The sequence below is a fragment of the Quercus suber genome, unplaced genomic scaffold, assembly GCF_002906115.3.
Source record: "Quercus suber isolate HL8 unplaced genomic scaffold, Cork oak 2.0 scaffold_102, whole genome shotgun sequence".
Lineage (NCBI taxonomy): Eukaryota > Viridiplantae > Streptophyta > Magnoliopsida > Fagales > Fagaceae > Quercus > Quercus suber.
In genome coordinates, this window is record NW_027069567.1 from 872542 (window position 1) to 888693 (window position 16152).

Sequence of the window (16152 nt, forward strand, 5' to 3'; positions counted from 1 at the left end):
AAAGATTTGCAACCTATGAACAGTAGGTTGGATATATGCAACCTACTTTTCATAGGTTGTAAAGAAAAAAAAAAATTTAATCTCGTGGTTGTGTGTGAAGAGAAAAAGAGAGTGGGAGGAGAGTAATTTTTTAGTATTTTATTAGGTAGTTTATATTATTTTATTGGGTTGTATGTAAAAATAAAAACTTGAATGTAGGGCGAGTTATAAAATGAGTTGGTAAAATAGATAAAATGGTGTTTGAGAATGCATAATAGGTTTTTTTTTTTTTTTTTTTTTTTTTTTGCAAATATTGTTCATAGGTTGCAAATTTTTTTAAGTTTACAAACCCGGATGGAGTGGGTATTGGGTTTCTTTGGTTGTAAAATAGCAACTAGAGAGTGTTTACACCCCCATTACTAGTGCTCTTACTATTCATGGGTTGTAAAGAAAAAATAATTTTTTATTAGGTAATTTATATTATTTTATCGAGTTATATGTAAAAATAAGAACTAAAATGTTGAGTGAGTTGTAAAATGAGTTGGTAAAATAGATAAAGTAGTGTTTAAGAATACTAATGCACTGACCAAGCTTTGTTTATTACAAATCTACAATTAACAACTGGGTGAAAAATACACAGTTTAAGACACACGTGTTGAGTGAGTTGTAAAATAAGTTGGTAAAATAGATAAAGTAGTATTTAAGAATACTAATGCACTGACCAAGCTTTGTTTATTACAAATCTACAATTAACAACTGGGTGAAAAATACACAGTTTAAGACACACGTGGTTGTGTTTGAATTGTAAAAGAAAATGCTGATAGACATGTGAGCCTGAGCCAACAGTTTCCATTGTGTGTTTGGTCATTGGTGTGGCGTGACTGAGAAATTGAGAAGTTGTTTAGTTAATACTTTTAAACAACAATTTTTAGTGTTTAAACACTGAAAACTGTTGTTAAAAAAAAAAAAAAAAAAAAAACCTGTTTGGTAGGGCATTTTTATTAAGTGTTGTCTGAGTTATGTTGTTCAAAAGATGGTTTTTAAACACTGCTTTTTGAAATCACCTGAGACCTATTTTTGAGTTTTAAACAACGCTTGCAGTGACACTACTTTAAATATTTTGAAACCCATGGGTCCCACGTTGATGTGACAAAACCCTTTCTCTCTCCTCTTTTTCTCATCAAACCTGCCTCACCCCTCTTCTTCATCACATGGTAAAATGATTTTCTTCTCTCCTCAAATAATAAATATTATTTTGTACCGATTGTTAGTTTTTTTCTAAATCAAAAACACATATACCAAACACATATTTTATGTTTTTCAAACACTGAAATATGCTATTTGAAAGGTGGTACCAAATACATTTTTTGCTTTATGAACACTAAAAATATGTGTTTCTAATACATTTTTTAAACCATAATTTCCACATCATTTTAAACAACTATATTGAATCTGCTACCAAATGGGCCCTGAGCTTTGCTTTATTTTTGTAGATTTGTATTTTTATATTGCCTTTTGAGAGATTGGAAAGGCATGAAAAGACATAACAATTAAATCAATAAAAAAATTACAAATTAAACGTTTATTATCTCTTAAAAATCAGATTTTTAAAGTTTTGAAACCAAAAAATTCTAAGATTGCATAATAAAGCACCATAAATGTTTATGTGGTAGTCTATAAGTTGAGGAAAAAAAGTAATGTGTTAATGTAAAAGTGATGTGCAACCAATCACAGTCTGCTATATAAAATTATTGTGATAATATTTTTGACTTTTTATGTGATACCAAAATTACTCTTTGATACTGTGGGGCCGGCCTGTTATTTAAAAGGACACAAGAATCATAAGAAGTGGGCTTGGGGCCCAACGGCCCATTTCGAGGACACTCGCGTGTCCGAGGATAGTTTAAAAGAATTATTATGGGAATAATATACGAAAAAAGGATGGAAGTCATGTATAGTGGCACAACATACGTCCGAGGATAAAACTCACCTCGAATACCGCAGTCCGAGGTGGATGTAACTATCATTTTATCTAGGATACTCTGCAAAGTTGTATCTAAACTGGATATTGAATATAGACCTAAGGAAGAGTCGGGAAAGATAACAAATATCTTCCAAGGCTATCACCTCCACATTAAATGCTTTCCAGCTAACCCTCTGGCCGCATTAATGTGGAGGTGATACCTGAATAGTAACCAAGCAGCTTTATGGCCACTGAGCAAAGGTTCCGGTAGGTGCTGGATGGGACAGAAAGGAGTTCCCAGGATAAGAACTACACGTGTACGATGGAAATGGAGGAAGGAACGTAGTATATAACATGGAAGCGGATGACATTAGAGGGGACTTTGGTTTTTTGGAAGAAAAAGGAAAGAAGAACAATAGAGCTCAGAAAAAGGCTCACTGAAACCTAGCCGAGGAGAGTCTTTCTCATACAATCAACTTGAAGTGTCTTTTATTACCCTATAACTATAACCTTTCCTATCGAGTAGCACTAGTTCTTGTACCCACACTCTAAAAATTTATTGTTTGGGCTTGTTGGGCTGAAAACCCATTCATACTCTGGGTCCAATCCAAATTGAGTCCCTACAGATACTATTAGTATGAAAAAAAAAATTATCAAACAAATCAATTATTGAGCGTATTTAACCACACATGCTAAAATAATCCAAACCACGTCATTTGGAGTATCAAAATCTTCACCATTTGTGTCACAGTGCCCTGTAGTCTGTAGAAATCTGTTGATATGCACATATTATGTATGCACAAACAAATAATATATGTTTGTGTGTATTACTTAAAAATTATTCTAGACTATAAAATTATACTCACGTGAATATTAAGTTCTATTTTAATACCCAAATACTAATACATAGCTAGACTATTCATTATATTTTGTTAATTTGTAAAGGTCATTTTTTATAAGGTAAAATACAATTAACTCTTCAAAGTTTTACTCCAATGCTAGCCAGGTTCAAGATATTATTAAATTAAAAATCTTGGTTCTTAAACCCAACTTGGTTCCTAAATCATTACTCATTTTTCTCCCTTTTCCCATAGTGATTAGGGATCAAGTTGGTCAGTTTTGAAATATTTTGTATGTAGCTCACATTAACCCAAATCTTAGAGTTGTTGACTGAATTTTACCCTTTTTATATATGAATAATTCATGTTGAGATGTTTTATATAGTCACATTACACTTATGATTTATATCTTATGATTATTAGCAAGAATAAAATTTAGGAGTAAATTGTAATACATTAAGTCTCCAAATGTGGATGCTGCTGTCTTGCATAGTCATGGAAAACCCTCCTAGAAACTATATAAAACTAGATGTAGATGCTATTGTCTCACATAGTCACATGATTTCACCTCTTTAACTGTGGCGGTAAAAAATGCAATTGGTGAGCAGTCAAAGGTTTGGACCAAGATTTATGACTTATGCACTCCTATTGAAGCTAAAACAATAGTAATTTTATGGGCTTTAAAGTTTAAACTTGCCTAGGTCTGAAAATTTGTGCAATGTCATAGTGGGAAAGGATATAAAATATGTTTTGATACTCTGGTTAGAGAAGAAGAACCAAGTGATTTAGTCTATTTCTACTATCATGAGTAATGCTTTTGATTAAAGTATGTATTTTGTTAATTGTGAATTTTGCTAGGTTAGGAAATCTCTTAACTTCGCAGTTTATTCTGCTGTTAAACTTTCTATTGCTCTTAAAGCTTGTTTTCTAGTAATGTTGCAATCTACGGATTATTGTACTTTTTTTAGTCTTAATAAATTAAAGTTAAAAAAAATAAAAAAGTATATCTCATATATGTTTTTTAAACTAATAAAATAATTAAATTATAACAATTTAAAACTATTTATAATTCAATCGATTTTGAGTAATTTGGGTGAGCATATAGGATTGAAAAGTGAGTGTTGATCTATAATACCACGACCAAAATGGTTGATGACCCATTGGGTAAAATATTCAGAGTCTTCAAAGTCTAACTGGCTCGAATTTGCATGGTTGTTTCCCAAAATAATTTCAAAGGGGCACAAGTGGCCTGACATTGTTTCAATGAAAACAAAACCAACGTACCTATGCTATTTCTTATCAACTTGTGATCAGTCCTTTTCTTCTTTTATTATTGGGTTCCATTTGTCACTTATTGCTGACTTTTCCCACAATCACAAGCATTGGTCTTCCTGGTGACATGAATGAAGGCTGAAGCAGCCTGGTCATTTCCATTTTTTTTTTTTTTTTTTAATGAATGGTCATTTCTTCTTGAAGCAACGTGATCTCTGCACTTGGTATCATATTTTCTTTTCTTTTCTTAATGAAAGATGAAAATTCGTAGCTAAATTTGTTAGAAGTTCCAAAATTAAATTAAGTATTCTTTGTACGGCTTATTTTGCTGAAATTGAAATTTTTTTGCTGAAAGTATTATAAATAAAGATAAAAATTAGTTGAAATAATATAGTGGAACCCATAAATAATATTAAAAAATGCAATAAAATTTATAAATAATAATAAAAATAAGTTAAATAATAAAATAAGTTGATAAAAATAATTTTTGCAAACGAAAACTAAAGTTATATAAAAGAAGGGCCAAAGTCTATGTTCACACGGTGTTCAAGCCTTATAAATAAAGCTTTTTTTTTTTTTTTGAGAAGCAAATAAAGCTATATGTGTTCAACGATCAGTGCTGTCACACTCTGCCACTAAAGGACGAGATTGTGTTAAATGTTTCAAAGCAAAATATGCAGAGCACATGCATCTGCCATATATCGGCTTAAAGTCATTGCAGTATAACTAATGACCAAAGACGAGGCATGATTCATTGTTTGGGAGTCGTAATAGTACAATTAAGCTTAAGTGATTTGGGTATTAAGCTTAATTAAGTGAATGCAAAGTTGCAATTTGCACACACTCTGGTCCTCTGGACTCCGTTATACTGCAGTCGTTTATATTAAAACGTATTTGTACGACAAGTCGTCTTGGTTAAGTGTTGTAAATTGTAACGATTATTTTGTAGTGATGGAAACGTGGAAAGATTTGATTCGATATTAGATATAGTTAGTCTGCGGATGTAATAGCCGTTGTAGCGTTTGGGAAGCGCGTTTTGCGCTTCCCAAACGCGTTTGCGTTTCTAAGGGAAAAAAAAAAAAAAAAAAAAAAAAAATAACTTTTCAGCATTCCCGGGACGTTTTCAGAATTCACGGTTACTGTGTGGCTACTGTTTAATAAACCGTAGCCGCACTTGTTGCCTTTTGTCAATAAACAGTGCATTTTTGTACTATTTAAGGACCCACAATTTTTACTTTTCAACAATTTTTTTATTAAAAATGGGTTTCACGGTACTATTTACACATTTAAAAATTATTTTGCTATAGTGTTTTCAGTTTTCAGTTTTCAATTTTTAGCTGTATCTAAACGGACCCGTAGGATCTGTTTTCTCCAGCCATGCTCTGTTTCTCAAATATGCAGAGTATATAAGAACAGAACAGAACAGAGAAGTTGTAATTAAAACTAACTTAAGCTTAATACCCAAATCAATCTAAGAGCTTTACCCTCTAAAATATCTCATTCTCTATCTCTCTCTCTCTCACTCTCATTCAACTTTCAACAAAATGTGTTCCCACTGAAGAAATGCCTCACTCATTCAGATTCCATTTAAAAGGTCTGAAATCTGAATTGTCAAACTCACCTTTTTGACGGAATTGACACAATGATATTGGTATTGCGAAATTTCCGGGAAGGGAGTTCAAAAAGCAAAAAGACTGGGTCATAGACTTTCATGCATTTGAGAATATGATCGTTCTAAGAAAATTTTCATTAGCTTCGCAGAAGCTGAAAGGGAATAGTACAATCGGGTCCACACGGTTTTCTTTCTTTCGGTGCTAAAGGCCTCAACAGTCAGCAATCACATGCTGCCTCCTCATTTTCCTGTGCATGATAACGTTAACATTCCAAGAAAATTCATAGAGTTGTACATGATACCGGTCACTTTCTCAGAAAATTCGTAAAGGAAAAATAGTAACGATAACTGTCTTCGCCTTTAAATATCTGGTAGTCCTCTGCTCCTTCTTCACAGCAACATTACACTCTGTAGCATATTGAAGCACTTCCACTTTCTTCTCGCTCTTTTAGCCTTCCTTCACTCTCCAGCATATTGAAGCACTTCAAGCTCTCACCCTTCAGCTTTCTTCTCGCTCTTATAGCCTATCTTTCACTCACTAGAAAGTTTTCCTTTCACACCCCTAGCATTGAAGCATTTGAATCCCAGCCTCTAGCTTTCCTCTCTCTCTTTTAGCCTTCTTTTTTCTCTCACTACGCACTAACAAATGGATGAAGCAATCCTCTCTAGCGTTGCTGGGTCCATAATTGAAAATTTGGGCTCTGCTGCTTTTGAACAGGTTGGATCGCTCTGGAATGTTGAAGATGACCTTGAACAAATCAGGAAAACTGTTTCCACAATCAAAGCTGTACTCCTGGATGCAGCGGAGGAGCAGAACCACAATCATCAAGACAGAGTCTGGCTCGAAAAGCTCAAGGAAGCAGTTTTTGATGCAGATGACTTGTTGGATGAGTCCAAGTACTACACTGAATTAGCTTTGCGGCAAAAAGAGAAGAGTGGTAGTTTTACAGAAAAGGTACGCTATTTCTTAAGTTTAATCTCAGTTGTTTTTGGACGTCCTAAGATGAGTCTTAAAATAAGTCAACTGAGTCAGGAACTAGATGCAATAGCCAAAGATAGGGAAAAGTTTCACTGGAAAGAACGCAGTACTGTAAAGCGTATTGTGAGTCCGAGTAGGATGACTCGCCCATGGCTTACTCCTAATAATGGAGTTTTTGGGAGAGAAGATGAGAAAAATCAAATCATAAATCGTTTAATTGAGCCTAACAATGAAAAGAATGTTTTAGTTTTTGCTATTGTGGGGGTTGCAGGGTTAGGCAAGACCACACTAGCTCAGTGTGTATTCAATGATGATAAAGTTGATAAACATTTTGAGTTAAAATTATGGGCGTGTGTCTCAAATGTCTTTGAGGTGACAACATTTGCTGAAAAACTAGTAGATGGTATTGATGAACAAAGGCTAGAGAAACGTCGTAAGTTTAATATTCCTGAAGTCCTCATGGATCAAGTCCACAACAAAATTTATCAAAAGAAATTTTTAGTTGTGTTGGATGATCTTTGGAATGAAAATTGTAAAAATTGGAATGACTTTAAAAGCCTTTTAATCAGTGGGGCAAAGGGAAGTAAGATTGTAATAACTACGCGTGACAAATCAGTTGTAGATATTACACGTGCTGATGCAACGCATTTTCTTAAAGGCCTCTCTGAAGACTATTCTTGGTCTTTATTTGAGAAATTTGCATTTGAAAATAGTCAAGACACCAAAAACCCAACAGTAGTAGATTATGGAAGGGAGATTGTAGGCAAATGTCAAGGAGTACCCTTAGCCATAAAGTCCATTGGAAATGTACTATACTCTACGAAACCATACGAGTGGTCAAAGATCAGAGATAAGGTAGTAACAAATGTAATTGAACAAGGGGGTAATACTTTTCTCATTTTAAGGTTGAGTTATGATAATCTTCCATCTCATTTGAAAGGTTGTTTTGCCTTTTGTTCTTTGTTTCCTAAAGATTTTGAGATTGATAAGATGACAGTGATTCAACTTTGGATGGCACATGAGTTTATCCAATTATCAAATGATACTCAACAGGTAGAAGATGTTGCAGATGAATACTTCAAGGATCTACTCTGTAATTTTTTTGAGGAAGTAAGGGTATATGGAGCTTTAAAATATGAGATGCATGATTTATATCATGATCTTGCAGAATTAATTGCAGGGTCGGACTGTAGACTTGACTATTTGGATGAAAAAACTCGTCATGTATCATTTTCTAGCTATTCATTTTTTGCTAAAACTTTAAATTTGGTTAAAGCAAGCAGCAAGCTACGTACAATTCTTTTCACACATGATCAGTATGCATTTGATGCCATGGATGAGTCAACGTTGATTACACTAATTGAGAGTTTCCCAAGGTTGCGTGCATTAGATTTACATGCATTGAATATTAAAATAATGCCAAATTCCATAGGAAAGTTAATACATTTGAAGTACTTAGATCTTTCTTTTAATCCTATTGAAACTCTTCCTGATTCTATTACTACATTGTTGAATTTGCAAACTCTAAAACTTCAAGAATGTAAGTATCTTGAACAATTGCCTAGGGACATCACAAAATTGGTTAGCCTCAGGCACCTTGATGATAGGGGTTGTTTTGAGTTGCGATTGCCTCAAGGATTACAGAAATTGACTGGTCTTCAATCATTACCATTATTCATTGTGAGGAATAATTGTGGACTAGGCGAATTGAATGGGCTAAACAACCTCAAAGGAACACTTGAGATCATAATTTCAGAACAATTGGAAGATGCTAACTCAAATTGCAAGGTCAAAAATTTAAGGGAAAAGCAACATCTTGAGAAACTGAAATTAACATTGGCTCACAAAGAAGGACATGATGAGATGTTATTAGATAGCCTCCAGCCACATCCAAATCTCAAAATTTTGGAAGTGTGGAGTTACACTGGTGTGACATTTTCAAGTTGGCTTTTTTCCATCGAAAATCTTGTTAAAATCACTTTAAGGAGTTGTGACAGATGCAACCACCTGCCACCATTCTCTAAACTCCCATTTCTAGAAAGATTATGGCTTGATGCAATGAAAGATTTGGAATGCCTATCAGATCGTGATATAAGTGAGGAAGTTTCTACTTTATCCTTCTTCCCATCGTTAAAGTCTCTTTATATTGGGAATTGCCCTAACTTAAAGGGATGGTGGAGGAGCGCATCAATGACAGATCATCAACAACATCAGCATAACCGGTCACTGCCTTCATTTCCTTGTCTTTCTGATTTTTGGATTGTAAATTGTCCTAATATGACTTCCATGCCCTTGTTTCCTTATCTCGAAGAAGACCTAAATCTAAGTAACGTTAGCTCAAAGCTTTTTCAAGAGACAATACTTCCCTCTTCCTCCTCTTCTTCGTCCTCTCATCTAGGACTGAGCAAGGACCCGGCCCACCCGAAAATCCGACCCGGACCGGCCCGACCCGACAGGTTTTGGGCGGGTCTAAGAGTATTCGGGTCGGGTTTCGGGTATTAATTGCGGGTTGTTTTCGGGTTCGGGTCGGTATCGGGTCGGGAGACGGGTCGTATAATATAACATGTCTGAACCCGATTTTATCTTTGGAAAAAACCCTACTCTGTAACGTTGCTTTCTCTCCGCCTCCCTCATCTCTCCGCTTCCCTCAGGGCCTCGATTATCTCTGTGTAAGTCATCTTTTCCATGTTGTTGTGTTTGTGTGTGTGTGATAGATTGATAGTGTTGTTGTGTTTGTGTGTCTGATATTTTTATCACTGTGTGGTTTGAAAATGGGTAATAGGAGGAGGAACAGGGAGTTTCGGTAAGAGACCAAGAAGAAGCTCGAGGAGCGTTTCAAGACTGGGAAGAATAGGTGGTTCTTCACCAAGCTTAGGTTCTGAGTCTTAGATTCAATCAATGGAGTCTATATCTGTTCTGACTTCTTCTTTTTTTTATTTTTAGTTTTGTATGGTTTTTATTGATGTTTGGATAATTATGGCATCTGGGTTTTGTTGAATTGTTGGATTCTGCTTATTATAATTTCGATGGGTTATGTCTTATTTGTTCTTTTTGTGGATTTGTTTGATTTTGGTCAGAATGTTGTTGTGTTATGTTGTTCTGTGGGTTTCATTATATTTTTTTGGTGGGTTTTGTTTGATAGTATTTTCTGTGATTCGTATGTGGGTTTTGTCTTTATTTTATATTTCTGTTTTCGTTTGTGGGTTTGGAATGCAAATTACTTGTTTGATGAAATGCTTCAATGAATTATCTATGAGTTTGAAGAAAAAGCAGAAGCTAATATGATCTTTGAAGCCATCTTACTTTGGTTTGTACTGCTTGGAAAGTAGAAAGTTGTTGAAGAATGTTAATGCTGTCATTGTTTGTGTTTTAACTGAAATGGAGAAAAGGATTTGGGTCATAAGTCAACAACTAGTTGTGTAGGTAGTACTTTTACTCTAAGCGTTGAGTGAGGCAATGTTAAAAAATATAGTAGGTTTCTTCCGAGGATAATTTATTGGGTGCAATTGAAAATTCCTTTTTAACTTTGGATGGTAGAGAGCCCTTGGGAATCAAAATGCATTTGGTGGCCGTGATTTAATTTCTCCCTTTCTTATGTGTACTTTGGAAGCTTATACATAAAATGAAAGCTTGAATTAAGTTTTACCATGTCAAGCTCTTCAACCTATACAAGTCTATTGATTTGCGAAATATCTGTGTAAGACCAAGTGGTTATTTGTGAATTTATTATTAGTTTTCGATTGTAATGTGTAAGTTACATTTGCTTCTGTAAATTTCAGAAGTTTTTAATTATATGTGTCTTACTTGTCATTTTATAGATGATGATTGGAAGTTACATAAAAGAATTTTGAATTTTTGTATTGTTGATAACCATAAGGGAAAAACCATTGGCAAGATGGTTGAATCTTGTTTAGAAGAGTGGAATATTGAGGGGATTTTCACCTTGACGGTGGATAATGCTTCCTCAAATGACGTAGCCATTAGTTACTTGAAAGAAGCTACTAATATGTGGAAAGGTACTGTTTTAGGGAATGAATTTATTCACGTGAGGTGTTGTGCTCACATCCTAAATCTTATTGTGACTGATGGTTTAAAACATCATAATAAGTCAATTGATAGGGTGCGTCATGCGGTTAGATATGTGAAAGCTTCTCCAAATAGGTTACAAACCTTCAAGAGGTGTGTGGAGAAAATGAAAATAGAGTCAAAGGCTATTCTATGTTTGGATGTGGCCACTAGATGGAACTCTACCTATAAAATGTTGGAAAATGCTGAAAAGTTTGAACATGCATTCAAGCGGATGGAATATGAAGATCTTGATTATATTTTAAACTTTCGGGATGGGGACTATGATAGGAGACCTCCAAATGAGGATGATTGGGAGACTTGTAGAAAATTTGTTAAGTTTTTAAAACTTTTTTATAATGCCACAAAGAGGTTTTCGGGTTCCTTGTATGTGACATCAAATGCTTTCTTTGATGAGATATATATGATTAAAAGAAAGATAGATCTCTTTTCTAGGAGTGAGGACCATTTTTTATACTCAATGGCAAAAACAATGAAAGAGAAGTTTGACAAGTATTGGGGGAGCGGGGAGGATTCATCAAAGAAGGGAAATGTGCTTTTGTATGTTGCTGTGGTGCTTGATCCTCGAAAGAAGTTGGATTATTTGAATTATTGTTTATCAAATTTGTATGGGGAGAATGTTGCTAAGGTTATTACTGACTGTGTGGAATGTGTATTGAAACGCTTGTATGAGCATTATAATTTAACTCATTCATCATATGTGTCTATACAAAGTGTGAGTGAGATATCAAGGATGGAAGGTGTTGATGATGATGATGATGATGATGATCCAGACAGATTTATTGCCTCTCAATACAAGGCTTTTAGGCAAGGAAAACAACCTGTTGGGTGTGTAGATGAGGTTGCAAAATACTTGATGGAGAATATTGAAGGGGAAAATGACAAAACCTTTAATATACTGGCTTGGTGGAAGTGTAGTACTAATAAGTATAGTATACTATCTCAACTAGCACGAGATGTGTTGGCTGTGCCTGTTTCTACTGTGGCTTCTGAGTCAGCATTTAGTACGGGAGGACGTATACTAGACCCATTCCGTAGTTCACTTGCCCCTGAAATGGTACAATCTCTCATATGCACTCAAAATTGGCTTCAATCTTCAGTGCAAATTTCACTTCGACAAGCCATGGATGATGTTGAGCTATTTGAAGATTATGGAAAATGTAATGTTCTTAAAATTTATTAACTTGTGTATTTAATATATCTTGTTAGTATATTAAGTGAAATTTAATATATATTGTTGTTCTAAAATGTTTTGAAGCTTTTTTGGAAGCGAAGTTAGCTTCACCTTCAGCAGCATCACCTTCACCATCGAGCACTGTTACAAATCTTGATTGATCTACCTACATACATTGGTGAGTTTTGCTTCTGCATTTAACTTTTGTTTGTTGCTTATTCATTCATTTCATATGTAGTAATAAGAAAACCAACTTGAGGTTTAATTCTTGAAACAAACAAAGCATTTTAATTTACAAAGACTGTTAAAATTAGCCTAAAGTATAGATTCAAAGTCTTAAGTTCTTTGAATTATCTTCCAAATTTACACCCTTAAAAGAGAAGTCAAGTCATCCTAAAATCTTTATCATAAGCCAAGTTGTTAACGTGGTCACTGGCTTTTGTTTTCTGTTTTATGTCCTTTCCATTACATTTAATTAATGTATGGCCACTGGCCTTTGTTCCTCAGTGCAGGAACAAAAATGACAGATTGGAACAGCAAAGCAGTATGAACACTTTCAAGGAGACCCTGACCACCTCAAAACTGTCAAAGCTACACCAACTCGGACTAATCCATGGATTGATCTTTCCCATTTTGTAATTTGGTCTCGTTTTTATTATCTAAAAATTTCTTCTTTGTTTGTATTTGTGGGTTGGCCCTTTTTGTGTTATTTGGTTTAAGGCTCTTTTTTTTTTTTTTTTGTTTAAGTATCTGAATTTTAGCTGGTTGAAATGTTGTAAGAGAAGAAATTCCAAGATAGGTTTATTTAGTTTTTGGCTTGCTCTTAAAATTGCAAGACACATGTGAAAGTCTGTTTGTTAGGTTATTCTGTTAGCTATGCTTTGATTTCCTACTATTTAACAACCGAGTAGGTATTTCTCTCATTCTTTAAGTCTATTTATCTTCTAATTATCAAGAATATAAATATTCCCTCCTCTCCTCTCCTCTGGCAACCATACCATGATGACTGATCACTTCTTGCTTGAAATCTCCAACAAATTAAAGGATCCACTTATTGGTGAAAAAGGTCTTAAAATTAAGGCATTTAGTAAGGATGGAAAGCCCTGTTATGAAGGAAAATCACTTTCTGGACACATATGGTGGGACGTTTGCAATTGTCCTGATTGTCAAGAAGAGGAGGACTTCGAAGAAGAAAGTTCAAGGAGGAAGAAGAAATCTTTCCAGCAAAAACTCAAGGAAAGGTATGAAGCAGGAGATCCAGAAGTTGACCTTCTTGGAGAACCTTCTGGTAAGTTTGATTATTATGTTCTTTATCCCAGAACCAAGAACAAAAGGCTTCCTTCTCCCCTTCCATACAAAGACGAACAAAACCCAAACCAGAAACCTCCACTAATTCCATACTATCAAAAGATCCTTCCCCAAATATCAAAATGCCAACCCCTCCCTCTTAATCAAAACCATGTACAAAACCCATTACCATGTTATATGCTCAATCAAGCTTCAACCTCCTACTCACAGAATTTCCCTCCATTAGAAAGCTTTGATCATCCCCAAACCAACACCAGACATGTATGGAAGATCAAAAATCCTGTTGGAGTCAATCCAGATGGAACAAAGAAGCAAGTCTCCTCAGCAGAGGCAGCTTTGAATTGGCAAGCAGAAAATGCTGTAGCCCAAAACCATGTTCTTTCAAGAATTCTGGATAACCAGCAAAAGATGGCTGAAGTGGTCACTCATACTTTTTCCTCCTCAAACTCCCTTATTGAGGATTTGAAGAAGAAAATCAAGACAGTTGAGGAAGAATTGGCAATTATTACATCTACAGTCAGAGACTTGTCTGTCTCTTTTCCCCTTATTGGGCAAAAAGAAAAAGAAAGAAGACAGTTGTTGTTACAACTCCAATCCATGGAAGGACCCTAGAAAGAAATCCCTCAGACTCCTCCGATACATGTTCACATGCCTCTTCAACCTCGGCAATCTTTATATAAAGATTTATCCATCTCATTAACTTCTCCATTTTCCCCGGATCCTCCAAACCCAATCTCATCATTCCTCAAAACTCTCACCCTTGCAGATCCAAGAGACCCCTCTGTGCTCCCTATAATTGAGGATTCTGAATTAGACCTGTCAGATCTTGGTCTAGAGCAAGTGTTTATGACTGAAGCAGAACCAAAGGAAGAAGAGGAAGATGATGTTCTTCGACCCAGACAACCTCCACCAATATTTCCTCCACCACCTATTATTCCAGAAAACCAAACAAGATTGGCTTACTCACCAACCACTGACTCCAAACATCTGTTCACCCTTGATAATATCCCTCCTTCAAAATGGCATGAAGAGTTTTTCAACATGTATTCCTGGTGTATAGCAGAACTCCAAGCCCCAAATACCACGGTTCCCCAGATTATTGCCAAATTTGTAGCAAGAATCACAGGAAGATTGCGAGAATGGTGGATTAATCTAGGGGAATACAGGCAAAGACAGGCGGCTCAATGTAATACCTTGGAGGATTTCTTCACAATAATCCATAATGAGTTTCTTGGCTCTGTAACTCACTACACTGAAGTAGCACGAGAAGAATTTCTATTGATGAAATGCTGCTCATTTGAAAGAAGAGATCTGGAGAAACATTTTGACAGAATGTCAAGGAGATACTATTCTTTTAATGGTATGGATGACGTTAATTCAAAGCATACTTTTCTCAATTCCCTTCCACAACCATTAGGAGACGAAACTCTTCGCATGATGAATCTCCAAAGGATAACTTTACAGCAAGCCTCTTTGGGAGAAATCTATCAGCATGTGCTTATTGCCCTAGAAAAACTCTGCAATCAGAGAAAATTTCTTTCAGAAATCAACAAGATTCATGGCAAACTCAAAGATAATTGTAAAAAGAAGGACTTGCAGATCAAGTGCTATGACAGGAATTGTACCTGCTCAACAAAAAGAAAAGATCATTTTAAGAAATACTCCTGGAAGAAAAAGCACTATAGGAGTCAAAAGAAGCAATCCTTTCACAAGAAGAGATGGAGATTTCTTAAAAGAAAGCAGTTCAGAGGGAAAACTTCAAGAGTATGTTTTGTATGCAGAAGACCAGGGCATTTTGCAAAAAATTGTCCAAAAAAGGAGAAAGCAGCAAAACTCCTGGAACAAGCACAGATTCATGCGGATGATACTCCCTTTTCAGACGTAGAGTCTCTTTTTTCACTAGATGAGGAATACTCCCCTCAAGCCTTAGCAGTTATGGCTTATTCCACTTCAGAAGAAGACTCAGATCTAGACGATGAAGAAGATTCAGATCCAGAAATCCAAACTATCTTCACATCACAGCCCATTATAGCCCCCTTAACCAACCCAACTCCTATAGCTCAAGTAAGCATTCTCCTGGATACTTATGCCAAACCCATTTCGGTGATAGCCTTATTTGATACAGGAGCAGCAGCGACAATCCTTCATCCCAAAATACTACCCAAAGAATGTTGGTTACCTCATCACCAGATGTTCAGAGCAGCAAATGGAGAAACATTCTTGATCACCCTGAAAAGCAAACCCATTCTCATCAGGATATTCCCAACACTCACCATTAAACACCAAGTCCTTGGCTCCCCTCTCACAGGAAGAGACCTTCTCATAGGATTTGATCTCCTTCATCAAATACCCAGCCTTAGATGGTCTTCAAAAGGACTCATGCATAAACAACACCTTCTCACCTGGACCCAAGTTCCTCATTTATTCTCAGTAGATCCTTTTGAGTCCCTGAAATTCCAGATCGTCAATGATTGTTGTGCAAACAGCCACTCTGAATTCCTCCTTAAAAATCCAAACCCCTTGTGGAAAAATCCAACTTTCTTCATCCATTTACCCTTCAAAAAAAATGAAGATGTTAATCCCACAAAAGCTAGTCACAGAGGGATGAATCCAGAACATTTAACTTTGGCCAAACAAGAACTCTCCACCCTCCTTTCTGAAGAACTCATTGAACCTACAACCTCGCCATGGGCATGTGAAGCTTTCTATGTCAATAAACATGCTGAGCAAGTACGAGGAAAACTCAGACTGGTAATTAATTACCAAGATCTCAACCACTTTCTTGCAGATGACAAATTTCCTCTGCCAAATAAAAGTGCTCTCTTCCAGCATCTTTCAAATGCCAGAATATTCTCAAAGTTTGATCTCAAAGCAGGGTTTTGGCAACTTGGAATTCACCCAGAGGACAGGTACAAGACGGCATTCTGCATTCCAGATCAT

At 35.6% G+C, this 16152-nt stretch overlaps 1 protein-coding gene across 1 annotated transcript; it reads left to right on the forward strand.

Moving 5' to 3' along the window:
- The first annotated feature begins 6001 nt into the window (after positions 1–6001).
- LOC112038182 (putative disease resistance protein RGA3) lies at positions 6002–9691 on the forward strand. The gene is made up of 2 exons (XM_024070990.2): positions 6002–9313; positions 9427–9691. The coding sequence occupies exon 1, from the start codon at positions 6312–6314 to the stop codon at positions 9144–9146; it is 2835 nt and encodes a 944-aa protein (XP_023926758.1). The 5' UTR covers positions 6002–6311; the 3' UTR covers positions 9147–9313; positions 9427–9691.
- Positions 9692–16152: the final 6461 nt, after the last annotated feature.